Genomic DNA, 13825 nt, shown 5'->3' with positions numbered 1-13825 from the left:
TTTGTGATGACACCATGCTAGCTTCATGCAAGCCACTGCTGACATTTCATAATAATAATAACAATAATAATAATATATCGTAGTGATATACTTAATGTACATTAGATTTTGCTTTCATTTGGCATAAAAACAACCCAATAGATTGATATACTGTAGCAACATATAAAATAAATTTCAAAAAGATGATACATATTTTTACTGCTAGTTGCACAGATAAGATATTGTTTTCTAAGCGTTTGATATTGAATATAGGTTTATGAGTGACAGATCCACCTGGTTGGTTTTATGCATTCCCTGCTTAGTGCCACTATGAGCCTTACAATACCAGATCTTCAAATGCAATACAAAATGATCTGTAATAGCCTTCAATCCATAGTGGACTTGTCAGTTATTGTTCGAAAAGATGCTGCAGATCAGACAGATTAATTAGAGCAATTTGTGATCCTGCATAAATGTGAGCTAGAAATTTCTAGGTAAGGGTATATGTCTATTGTTTTGAATGAGAAATAATGGAAGAGCAGAATTATTATTATTATTATTATTATTATACAGAATTTATATAGTGCCAACAGTCAGTGCAGCGTTTTTCAAAATAAAGGGAGAAAATACATTTACAATACAATTCAAACCAAGCCGCCTGTGAGATCTTGCAATCTAAAATAATTCTATCTGAACTATCATTTACTAGGGAGGATGAGAAGCTCATTGACGGGGATAGACCATCAACTGTCAGTGTGCTTGTGCTGCTGTGGCGGGGGTGTGGTAAGGAGGGTGAGGTGGATGGCTGCATGAGATGTGATAGAGGAGAGAGAGCTTGTTCCTGGTCAGATTATTGTCTGGCTGCTGCTTGAGGATGAGATAGGGCCAGCCTGCCTCCTCCTACCCCTCCTTACTGGTCCCAGTTCATTCACAAACAAGGGAACAAGGCTGATCACACTTCCAAGAATGGAAAACTCAAGTATCACTGTAATGGATTTATTCAACTCTTCCCTATGGAACTTTGAAAGCTCTTCTCTGGAGATGGCCACCACTGACACTACAGCAGATGAAAGGACAGAACTCAACAGCATGGCAGCGATGCTTGAGAAAGCTTTACCCGAACCATTAGCCACTTCTACTCCCTTCTGGGATAGCCCACTGAACCATTTTCTGAGTGTGTTTGTTGGAGTGGCTCTGTGTGTCACCATGTTGGGTCTGGGCTGTACAGTGGAAGTCAGTCAGATAGGGGAACATCTCAGAAGACCCATTGGAGCCCTACTGGCACTCATCTGTCAGTTTGTTCTCATGCCACTGGTGGCTTTCCTGCTGGCTCTTATCTTTTCTCTCAATGAAGTTGCTGCTATTGCTGTACTGCTGTGTGGCTGCTGTCCTGGCGGAAACCTTTCCAACATCATGTCACTTCTGGTGAATGGAGATATGAATCTCAGGTAAATGACCCCCACACTGAGAATTATCAGGGAGGGGGATGGAAGGGTACAGGGGCAGCCAGTACGTGTTCATTCATCCTTTCTTTCATTTATTTGTTCATCGTTCAATCAGGAGCACATTCATTTTCAACTTATCAACTTGTGACTCCCCAGCTGTTGTAGAGCCATTAGTACCAATATGCTCTGGCAGCCTAAGAGCTACTATGAAAGGTTTAGCTGTATTACCATACACCTATACTGTATATCTTTATACTTCCTGCAACCTTTTAAATATAAAAAATGTCTTCACAAGTTAAATACATAACCTTTGGTTTTGTCTTTGTTTAGTTTACCATGACAAAATTGTATATATTTGTCAGACATTTTCCCTAGAATGTATACATACTGTACATACCAAGAGTCACTTTATGCCATTACATTTTAACAGCAAACACAAAGTGTTTTGTACTAGCTTTTACTAATTTACCAATGTATAAGGCTGCCACTGGGACCTTTACATGTATGAGCATGTACTATTGTGTGCTTATTTCATGCCTTTAATGCACCAATGTGTTACAAAAGCTTACATTAAAGTATAATAAAAGTACATGATAGCACACAATAATGCATGCTATACATCTTTAATATGTATTACTGAAGAAAGCAGAAGTATGCCTTGGGTCTAATTCATGTTTGACTGTCCCTGTAGAACAAAAACAGAGCGTCAAGAATAGAATACAAGGGTTGCCACTGGTGTCCTCCAAAGAGCAATTATCGGTCAAGAATAATAATAATAAGACTTTATTGCCATAACATGAAATTTCCATTTGAAAAATCTGAAATCTTCATCTACATTCTTGTTCCAGGTAATAACTGAATTAAGAGGGACTTCATTACAGCCAAGCAGATAGCTTTTCAGAAGAAGAACTCAGCTATGGCGTGGTCCTTCTTTCATCACAGATTTAGGTAGATCCCTCTTAAATCTTGTGGAAGGACACCACCATAGGAACATTTAGCACAGGTTGCCCATAGATGACCTGATCTCCTCCTCGGAGAATACTAAGAAAATCTCAGATCTTTGTGATTTAGTGTGGTGTGTTTTTAATCCCCATTATTAAGCCCTGAGGGGCTGCACGAAATGCATTGGGGGCGTGGTCTGGTTGGAGACCAGGCTGAGGTTGCCATACACATAAGATTTATGGCATCGTTTTGATATGGGGCTCAGGGGAGATTTTCTTCTATACTCAGTGACGGTAGGAGCTTGGACAAGCTCCCTCTCAAGCCAGCACTTACAGTAGTGGACACAGAGGACCTGTACCCCCTAAAGCCTGAGTGGCTCACATACCGGGTTTATTTGGATCACAGTGTTTTAATCTTTGGCACAGTTTCCAGCAATCACATCCTGAGATGAATGGTACACCTATAAAACATATTAGAATGTAGCACAATGCATGATAAATGTGAATGGGTCCTCAAAGTGTTCTAATACTCCCAATATAAGGCTCTACTCTACAATGTTGCCTTTTACCATATGTACATGTGGAAGGGGAAATGATTGAAGACAAGTTGTGGGGGGTTTTCCAACAGGCTTAAATTGTCATGACTTAAATGATTCTGATAAAAGCTACAATGTGACACAGCTTTTGCAATATATGAAAGGCCAAAGCCAAGATGATGATTGGATGATTTCCTGCTGTCAATCACAGCCCTGAGCCACACACAGGGGTAATTTTACTAAAACTGGACCAGACAAAATCAGGAGCAACCATACATAGTAACGGATCAGTTTCTATCTTCAGCTTCAGGTACTACTCTATGGAGAGATAAGCTACCCATAGATGGATCGAAATGTGTCTAGTTCGGCAGGGACTCGCTGAATTTCAATCCATCTATGGTTGTTCCTACTCGACAGAAGTCAATCTAACAATCTACTTCTGTCGAACAGGACTGTTTGAAAAACGTTCTTGATTTATTGTTGGCAGCTAATACAATGGCACAGCGGAGAGGATTTCTCCATCCACCTCACATGTGTGGATGGGGGAATCTTCTTGTTGTTTTCAATCAGGCCTCTGACTGATCAAAAAAAAATGAAGCATCTTTGGTCAGTCTTATGTGCTATGTTCAGTGCAATGCTATGAGATGGAAAAACATTAAGGCCTCACTTACCTTATACTGATAAACTCCTGAGCACAAAACTCAGTGCTGTCATTTGTGCTCCTAACCTAATCATTTTCAGATTATTAATTTACTGACTTCCACGCAGACGCTGAGGTCATTGCAGTGTTTTAATTACCTTTGATTCACACACACCAATACACTTTACATACTATACAAATAAGACAGAAATTCCATCCAAACTAAGGGCTTTTTCCCCACAGGAAAACATAGGAACATGCACATTGTTAGCAGGCTGACAGTATAATGAGTTACATTGTGCCTATTGCCACAGCAGGAGCTAAACTAGCTGTCTGATTGCAGTTTGGAGGTCTTCCTTCAGTGCACATTGTAATACTTAAAGCGGTAGTAAACCGCTGCAATAAAAAAAACTTGTCCCTGCAAAATAATAGCATAATGTGCTAGTATGCATTGCATACTAGCACATTATGAAATACCTTAAAACAAAGCCCTGTCACCACTGAAATGGTTTCTATCTTCCTTCCATCTTACTTCTAGGTTCATGGACTCCAGCTATGTGAGTGGCCAGAGCCACGATGATGTCACTCCCACGCATGCGTGCGGGAGATATTCATTTTACTTACAGGTAAGCCTTATTATAGGCTTACCTGTAGGTAAAAACCACAAAGGGGACTTTACTACAGGCATATCCCACTTTTAATTACACAATGGGGTTTATTTACTAAAGCTAGAAAGTGCAAAATCAGGCTCACTTCTGCTTAGAAACCAATGAGCTTCTAACCTCGGCTTGTTCAATTAAGCTTTTTTAATAAAACCTGGAAGCTCATTGGTTTCTATGCAGAAGTGAGCCTGATTTTGCACTTTCCAGCTTTAGTAAATAAACCCCATTGTGTACTTAAAAGTGGGGTATGCCTGTACCACTTTAACACAAAATTAAATCTTTACTATTTTTTGATACATACCAATGCAGGCCATCAGTGTGAACTGACACCATTAAAAATAATGTTATTGTCTGACCTTGCAATTTGACTGCATTGAGCAACACACCACATCGCCGATGGTGTGAACAAGCCCTTCCTTTTTTTTCTAAAGGTGGCCATACACAGCCCAGTTCTCTCCCCAACCTTGAGGGCTTTTCAAGGGCTGGTAATGGGTGTTCCTGACCATCAGAAGCTATCTATGAAGTTGATTTACAAAAAAGAAGTAAAGCATGTTCACTTAGGTCTGTAAATAAAGTGAAATTATGTTCACTTGGAAAACCCAATTATATGCAAGGGGAAAAAAGGGAATTTTGCTTGCAATGTTCACCTAGCTTGGTGGATAAACTTCACCTTGTGTGTAAAGCTAGGTAAACATCCACTTTCCTAACTGAATAGTCAGTGCTCCTTTAATAAATCACCCCCTTATTGCTTACATACATTTTATACAGGCATACCCCACTTTTAAGTACACAATGGGGTTTATTTACTAAAGCTAGAAAGTGCAAAATCAGGCTCACTTCTGCATAGAAACCAACAAGCTTCTAACCTCGGCTTGTTCAATTAAGCTTTGTTAATAAAACCTGGAAGCTCATTGGTTTCTATGCAGAAGTGAGCCTGATTTTGCACTTTCCAGCTTTAGTAAATAAACCCCATTGTGTACTTAAAAGTGAAAAAAATTGTAACTTGTGAAAAAAATCTCTATGCATTTAGTACTGATCACGACACTAAAGCTACTGTTATTGTGTTACAATAAATCTCTGTCTTTGAATGGAGTTTGTGAAAGTGTTTGTTTGATCAACTGTTTCATATATGCTAAAAAAGGAATGTTATGACTGAAGTTACATTATGGCTGGGTTTAAACTGTTGTGCTGCAATAACGCACATGCTGTAATGTGTAGTGCGTTAGGGCAGACAAAATGGGCTGGCTAACGCACCAATAAAGGTACAAGCACTGATTTTGTAAAGCAGTGCACTACAAGGTTTGTCTGTCAGCAAGGTGTGTTGGGGTTCCATACACAATAAATAAGGCCACATAACATGTGTAATGCACATTACTGGGTGTTGCAGTAACATTCATTAATGCAGCTTGTTGGTTAATAGGACTTAAGAGAGGGAAGTATCTCCTGAGATACATGTGCCATAGACTGGGAATCTGAACCATGTTACATTGCTTTCACTGGCTACAATTTCTTTTTCATATGCAGTAGGTGTTGCTGCATCCAGTACAAACTGGAAGGAAAATAGTAGAATTCATTACATTGATCATATTAGTTTCCATACAAAAAGCACATGTGAAGTTTCTTTCAATACAGTTATAATTAGATTATTCAATATAAAATGCCATTAAGATATGGTTCACCTATGATTCAGATTAAAAAACCTTGGAAATTACATTATCCAATCACAATTTAGTGAATCGTACAGTGAGATTGTAATATGCAGGCAGCATATAAAGCTCTCATGTATGTGTATGATATCATTGAATACTTAGGTAATAATTAGGTAGGTTGGAACAAAATATTTTACCAGCTGTACTGAATGCTGTCATTGTAATGATTTGCTCTGAAGTTCTTAGTAATTGCAAATTAATTTATTAAAGCGTAATCTTTATGCTGCTTTTACTGTATATGCTGCACATTTGTAGTCTTTAGATTCATTTCTTTCATTCATAATTGTATCAGCACAAAATTGTCCTATTGTGAAGAGGGAGGTCGAACATAAAGGGAAATTATACATATTGAGTAGAGTGAGGCCTAACATAAATGACACTACACAGGAACCAGTAAGATATAAATACAATTATGATGTTAGTACAACAGGATTTTGTTAACAGGTTAATTTTCAGCATGCATACATTATTGTTTTTAGGTTTTGTGTGTACTGAAAAACATCTTCAGTCAGAAATTCATATTTGTACTACATTCAATATATACAAAGCAAAATTAATATTACTCAGTAACACCTCTTAGTTTTCTTATCACTGGTTTACCATATTCTGCATTTAAGATACATTTTTGTCATACAAATATCATATTTAATCGTCACTATGGGATCTTGTGATGAAAACAAAGAATGAAGGTTCATTTGGGGAGTGGGTCTAATATTTTACAAACATTGCACAGGACTGGGGCTGGAAAGCATGAGCTGAGATTTCAGGTAAGGCTTCTGTGTCACTAGTTAGCCTACGTTACATCCTAATAGTCATGAGCTATGGTCAGTGGCTGAAAGAGAGAGAGAGAAAGAGAGGATCACAGGATCAAATAGTAGACAAGAGGTTTCCACGTATAAGGCCCCTTTCACACGGATGCGGATTTTCTAGTTTTCTACCGCAGCTAAAAGCACACAATGCTTTCCTTTGGCCCCATTCGCACACTGCATTTAGCTGCGTTTTGATTACATGCAGTTTGGTGCGGATAGAAAAAATAGAATCGACTGCGTTCAGGAGCTATTTAGCGCAGCTATCCGCACATAACCGCAGGTAATCTCAGTGCACTGTGTCAGCTGTGGATAACAGCGCCGAGCTGCTCATCGGGAAAGGAAAAATGTTTTTTCCTTTCCAAATGAGCGACAAGCACGGGGATCCGACTTGGATCCCTGCCAATGCCCGGCACTGTTTGGTATGAATCTTGAAGGGGAACTCCACGCCAAATTTTAAATAAAAAACCGACATGGGTTCCCCTCCAAGAGCATACCAGGCCCTTCGGTCTGGTATGGATTTTAAGGGGAACCCCTTACGCCAAAAAATCGGCGTGGGGGTCTCCCCCAAAATCCATACCAGACTCTTATCTGAGCACGCAGCCCGGTCGGTCAGGAAAGGGGTGGGGACGAGTGAGCGCCCCCCCTCCTGAACCGTACTAGGGCGCATGCCCTCAACATGGGGGGGTTGGTGCTTTGGGGCAAGGCCCCCCACCCCAAAGCACCTCGTCCCCATGTTGATGAGGACAAGGGCCTCTTCCCGACAACCCTGGCCGTTGGTTGTCGGGGTCTGCGGGCGGGGGCTTATCGGAATCTGGGAGCCCCCTTTAATAAGGGGGCTTCCAAATCCCAGCCCCCCACCCAATGTGAATGAGTATGGGGTACATCGTACCCCTACCCATTCACCTAGGAAAAAAGTGTAAATTAAAAAAACACAGTAGACAGGTTTTTAAAGTGATTTATTAAGCAGCTCCAGGGGTCTTCTGCCGACTTTGGGGGTCTTCTTCCGACTTCGGGGGTCTTCTGATGACTTCGGGGGTCTCTCAGGCCTCTTCTCCCTCTCTTCGGTGTCGTCTCCGCGCTCTCTGGTTCTTCTCTGGTGCCTTCTTCCTTCTACCTGCCTCCTCCGCTATCTTCTGCTCTTTTGCCGCTCTTTTGCTAGCGGAGAAGCCCGGTCTTCTGAGACGTCTTCTTTCCTCTCTTCTCTTCCTGAGATGTTGACACGACCCTCCCTCTCGCTGTAATGCCGTGAGCGAGGTCCGTAACCAATTATATAGGCATGGGGCGTGGCCACCGGGTGATGTCACCCAGTGACCCCTCCCCTTATGTCGTCACAGTCCCGGGGCATGATGGGCATCCTACCCCTTACAGTGAGGCTTTATCAGACTTATTTCACATCACTACATGTCAATAAAAGACCTTACAGTAAAGGCATGTACAAGGCAATAACAAAGCCCTTTATTTCTGGAATGATAATGACAAAGCTTTCGGTAACAACTAAAGACAAGGAGCTGGCAGCCACTATGGAAGACAAGGAATTCCTAAACTATGGCTAAGAGGTTCTATCAGGACAATTCCAAAAGCTAGCACTACTACCATTTCGTACTTCCAGAAGGAAACTACCAAATAATAGTCAGCATGAAAAAGCACAATTTACTTCTTTACAGCGCACCCTGAACAGAAAACCGGAGTTCACTTTATGCAGAAGGTGTTTGCAAGAGATCATGCTCAGCCTGCACCACCTCTTAGGGAAAGAGAGGAATGTCAGTATATTCCATGCTTTGGCATATACCATCCCCACAAGCCAGATCAGATCAGGGTGGTCCTCACTTTAAGTGCTCAATATGAAGGTGTTTCCCTCAACAATGTCCTTCTCAGGCCTAATCTGAACAAAAAAGATATAGGAGTTTTGATCTATTGAACCAGTTACTGTTATGGTTGACATTCAGCAAACGTTCCATAGTTTCTTTGTTTGAGAAGACAACAGAGGCTTCCTCAGGTTCCCATGGTATCACGACAACGATGAATGCATCATAATTCACACTGATTCTACATTTGAGTTGGTTAATTCTGAGTCCGATAAGGAAATCAGATCTAATACTGTTATACTCAACAGCTCTGTGAAATCAAAGACAAGGTGGATTTCTCACCATTTTGAATTGTATTGTATGAGCTATTGCATGACCTATCCATGTTGCTCATAAATTTGGATGGCACATTTCTAAAGAGCCTCCCACCATCAAGGAAATTTTGCAAGCAGAAAAGATCATCATTTGATGTGTTCAACACGAAGTGTAATGACAGGAGATAGATAGCATGTTAAAGGAACTCCACTTTTCTAAGGACAGCCTGCTCTACAAATTGAACCCAATGATTGACCACGGCAAGTTGCTTCAAGTTGGAGATCACATAGGGAAGTCCAATCTGGTCTTCTGGAATCGTTGGAGTACCTTTGCAACCTTCAAGGTTGTGACAAGTGGCAAACTAGCAAACACAACATACAAGTGGGCAACATAGAACTCTTGAAAGAAAAGGATGTCCACCACAATCATTGGCCTATGGGTCTCATTACAAAGACTAAAACCAAGTAAAGATTCAAAGTTTAGGAAAGCAGATGTCAAGGTAAATAAAGAAAAACAAAAAAATGTGCATTTACTATTTTCAGTATTATTATTATTATTATACAGGATTTATTTTTACAATTTTTTTTTTACACTGCATCCTGCAAAGCATTACACCCATGATCAATGGATCGCAGGTGCAGTGCCAGGCTCCTTCAGACACTCAGTACAGCTATCTGCCAGTACTTTTGTATGGGTGGACAGTTACTGAAGTACAGGAGGAATCAATTAACTATGAGGGAGCTCATCAGTGCTCTCGTAGTTTATTAACAACTACAAGCCGTCTGCCACGCTGGCAGACAGAAATTTTAGTTCATTCACTTACAGATCTCTGGTGGCTGTGAAGGCAGAGCCCTGCACAGCTGCAATGTTTTTGAAATCTGACAGCGAGTGTGGGGAGAGGATCCCACACCCAGTGTCATGAGGGGAGTGCGGGGGACTGCTCCAAAGTAACATGATACACCCTAAATATAGGTAACATGTAACATCTTACAAAAGGTGAACTTATCCTTTAATGAAGGATTAGTGTAATTCTACAGTACTATGCAAATGTTTTTAGTCAGGTGCGAAAAAATGCTGTAAATTAAGAATACATTCAGAAATAGAAGTGTTAATAGTTTTGTTTTATCAATTAACAAATTGAAAGGTAAATGAACAGAAGAGAAACCCAAATCAAATTAACATTTGGTGTGATCAACATTTGCCTTGGAAACAGCATCAATTCTAGGTACACTTGCACACAGTTTTTGAAGGAACTTGGCAGGTAGGCTGTTTTAAACATCTTGGAGAACTAACCACAGCTCTTCTGTGGATTTAGGCTGCCTCATATCCTTCTGTCTCTCCATGTAATCCCAGATACACTCCATAAAGTGGGGAGAAGAGTGCTGTGTGGGGGCCAAACCATCACTTCCAGGACTCCTTATTCTTCTTTACGTTGAAGATAGTTATTAATGACATTGACTATATGTTTGGGGTCATTGTTGTGCTGCAGAATACATTTGGGGCCAATCACACCCCTCTCTGATGGTATGGCATGATGGTTAAGTATTTCCCTGTATTTCTCAGCAATGAGGATTCCATCTTCTTTAACATGTGGTTTTATCATGTGCTGAGGAAGAATTGCTGAGGCTCTTTAAAGTGGGGTTCCACCCAAAAAAAAAAAAACTACACGAAAAATCTTTAAAAAAAATACAAAAAAAATTTGGATATTTTTTTTTTATTCACCTCTAAATGCCTGTTGCTAGGGGGTCCCTCGTAGTCTGCCTCTTTCAGTGCCTGGGCTGGTGACATCACTTCCCCCTCGGCACAGGAAGGGCTCAGCTCTGCTCCCTCCCTCCTGTCAATCATCTGGGACCCATTACAGGTCCCAGGTGACTGAGCGGCCAATCACAGCGCGCGGCGCCGCTCGCGCATGCGCAGTGGGTGCCAGGCTGTGAAGCCACAGCCCGGAGCCCACAGTTGCAATGTCGGCGCCGCTGAAGGGAGGGGGAGACGAGCGGGGCTTCGATCCCCCGCATCGCTGGACCCTGGGACAGGTAAGTGTCCAATTAAAGGTCAGCAGCTGCAGTATTTGTAGCTGCTGACTTTAAATTTTTTTTTTTTTTTTGACTGGCCCTCCTCTTTAAGTGGTTGTAAACCCTTTACAACCACTTTCTACTACAGGCAACCGTTACCGGTGGCTCCCAGGTGCATGCGCGGGAGAGACGTCATCGCGGCTCCGGCCAATAACAGCGCCGGAGACGCGATACCCAAAAGTAACCCCCAGGAGCGATGTCGGCCACCGGAGCGGTGAACAGGACAGCTGTGGGGGCTTCCATCTCAGGTAAGTAATTCACAATGAGCTAGTATGCTAAGCATACTAGCTTATTATGCCTTTGTCTTGCAGGGTTTTTTTTTGTTTGTTTTTTTGTTTTTTAGGGTTAACAACCACTTTAACTGGTTCTCGTAAAAAAAAAAAAAAAAAAAAAAAGAAAACCAGGAATGTACAATACTGGAACCGAAAGCAATCCAACTGAACTTTACATTTCATCACTAGAGCAATCCTGTCAAATAGCTGGATGTATGCTTTCATTTACTGTGCTTTGTTCTTAGCTTGATTAAATATGCTTAGTGATGTATTGATGTTCTGTGATGTGTTTGTGTTATTTCATCTATTAAGGAGATTTGATTTATGTAACTGAATATGTAGATATTAGATCGATTAATGACCTGTTTTTAGTGAAACTACGTAACTGCTGGCTATAAAATATAACAGTGCTGGGAAAGGCATATGGAAGGTCAGCAGACTGATAGTAGTTGCATGGATAGAAGCAGTGGAATTACTGATGTAAGTCTAAACAAACAGAAGAGGTTAAAGATGCTATATCTATGGACTTAAAATGCTTCATAGTGTAGCACGGCCCCCTTGGGGACTGGTTGGATTTACCTGCTCATCCACATCGTCATGACTTTGTGAACATTCCAACCCACCTGACACTGGGTTCAGACATCATTGCAACACCTTTGGGTAATAAGACAACACTCATGATGTTTATATTTTGTTAACCTTTACTGAAATACTTCAGATAAGATGTTGTTGTACAAAGAGGTAATGGTTCACCTGAGCCAAGGATAACCGCACCAGCTCCGTAGAATGATTTCCCCAGTAAAACAGTTAGAACAGTTGGCAACAACAGGATAATATATATATATATATATATATATATATATATATATATATATATATATATATATATATATATATATATATATATAGTGGAACCTTGGTTTACGAGTAATGCAGTTAACGAGCGTTTTGAAATACGAGCAACTTTTTAAAAAAAATCCTGATTCAGTTTGTGAGTGTTGTCTCGCAAAACGAGCAGGATTCAAGCCAATGGGTTGTGCAGTACCGCATTTGGCCAGAGGTGTGGGGGCGCCGGTGACACTTGCAATGGTTTGGAGCCATTCGGAAATACTCGGAATCACTCGGAAATACTCGGAAACACTTGGAAATACTCCGTTCCCGAGTGTTTCTGAGCATTTCCAAGGTTTTCTGATTTCTGAGTTCAGCCGAGCTGTCCCTGAGTATACCTGAGGCTCTCTGGCGCCCCCCCCCCCCCACACCTCTGGCCACATTCGGTATTGCATGCAATGGAAGTCAATGCGGAACTAATTATCTTTGTTTCCATTGACTTCTATGGGGAAGCTCACTTTGATATGCAAGTGCTTTGGATTACAAGCATTCTCCTGGAATGGATTATGCTCGAAATCCAGGGTTCCACTGTATATATATATCTATAGATATAGATATATATCTATAGATAGATATATATATATACAATAAAATATCACTTGGACATCCTGAAAGGATAAGCAAAGTTAAGCATCAATTCTGACAATACTTCTAGAGAGAGAAACCCAGGCCGGCCTGTTCAACCTGTTATTATCCTAATGAGAGATGAAGCTAAACAAGGATGGTAATAGGGCCCTTTAAGCAGCAATAACAGAATGTCCCCATTGCAGATCTGATGGTCTTCACCGGCAATCGGAGTTCATTAACTATATCCAATAAGGTGTAGTAACAGAGTGGTATTATTTTGTGTTCAAATATAAGTGCAGTGAAGTGTTCTCAAAGTAAAGCTGTCTTTACACGGTGTCCCAGTAAAACAACCAAAGAAAAGTTTTCAAAGGTAGGCAATTGCCCTCTCACCAACAACCAGACTGATTCAGCGCCTTCCGGACAGCGACTCCCGGGTAGACGTCCTGGCTGCAAACCCGCTTGGGATGGTCACACGGACTGTAGAATTGATGCTGATCAAACGTCCAATGAACAACAGGCAGTGGTGGACCCCTTCTCGGCCAGGTGAGGATGACGTACCCCTTGTGGTAGGCAGCGACCTCACTCCCCTTGCACGGAGAGACCTTTCTCTCATGAGGCCTGGGAAGAAGAGAGCACGGGGTGGGTCTCTGGTTTCTTTTATAGCTCTTCCCAGCAATCTCTCCGAAGGTAGCAAATATCCCTGGGATATGTGGTCCAGGTGTATGGTCACGTAGGGGAACAGTCACCCGATGGAACCACCAATCCCACAATCCCTTTTTGTTGGCTCACAAATATGATGTCAGATTAGTAACACTGAGCACTAGAGGGATGATATGATATCCGGGGATAACTATTTATTGCAATTGTAATCCATATTGCTACAATAGTAAATACCATTTGTTTTATATATTTAATTTCTTAGCAAGACTTGAACTTTAACAGTTTATTCAGTGACAATGGATGTTCAGGTCATGGTATAAGGCATCATGCACACTGGACATTTTATTAACGTTATAAAAACGCCAGTAGCTTTGCAGTGAGTTTTTCCGTTTTTCAATGTTTTTGCAGTAGCGTTTTTTTATCGTTTTTTTTATAAGGGTTTTTCAGCGTTAGCGTTTTTTAGCGTTTTTATTTTTTCAATGGATCAAAAACTTTTAAAAAACGCTGGTGAGACGCAGTTTTGAG

At 41.0% G+C, this 13825-nt stretch overlaps 1 protein-coding gene across 1 annotated transcript in view; it reads left to right on the top strand.

Moving 5' to 3' along the window:
* The first annotated feature begins 807 nt into the window (after positions 1-807).
* SLC10A4 (solute carrier family 10 member 4) overlaps positions 808-13825 on the top strand; it is a 59388-nt gene continuing 46370 nt past the window's right edge. Inside the window, exon 1 of the mRNA XM_073608474.1 lies at positions 808-1427. Coding sequence (XP_073464575.1) covers positions 946-1427 — 482 coding nt within the window. The 5' untranslated portion in view covers positions 808-945. The remainder of the gene's footprint in view (positions 1428-13825) is intronic.

This window comes from Aquarana catesbeiana, linkage group LG01 (assembly GCF_042186555.1).
Source record: "Aquarana catesbeiana isolate 2022-GZ linkage group LG01, ASM4218655v1, whole genome shotgun sequence".
Taxonomy (NCBI): Eukaryota; Metazoa; Chordata; class Amphibia; order Anura; family Ranidae; genus Aquarana; species Aquarana catesbeiana.
Note: the sequence above shows the minus strand (reverse complement) of the source record. Positions and strands in the feature narration are given on the sequence as shown.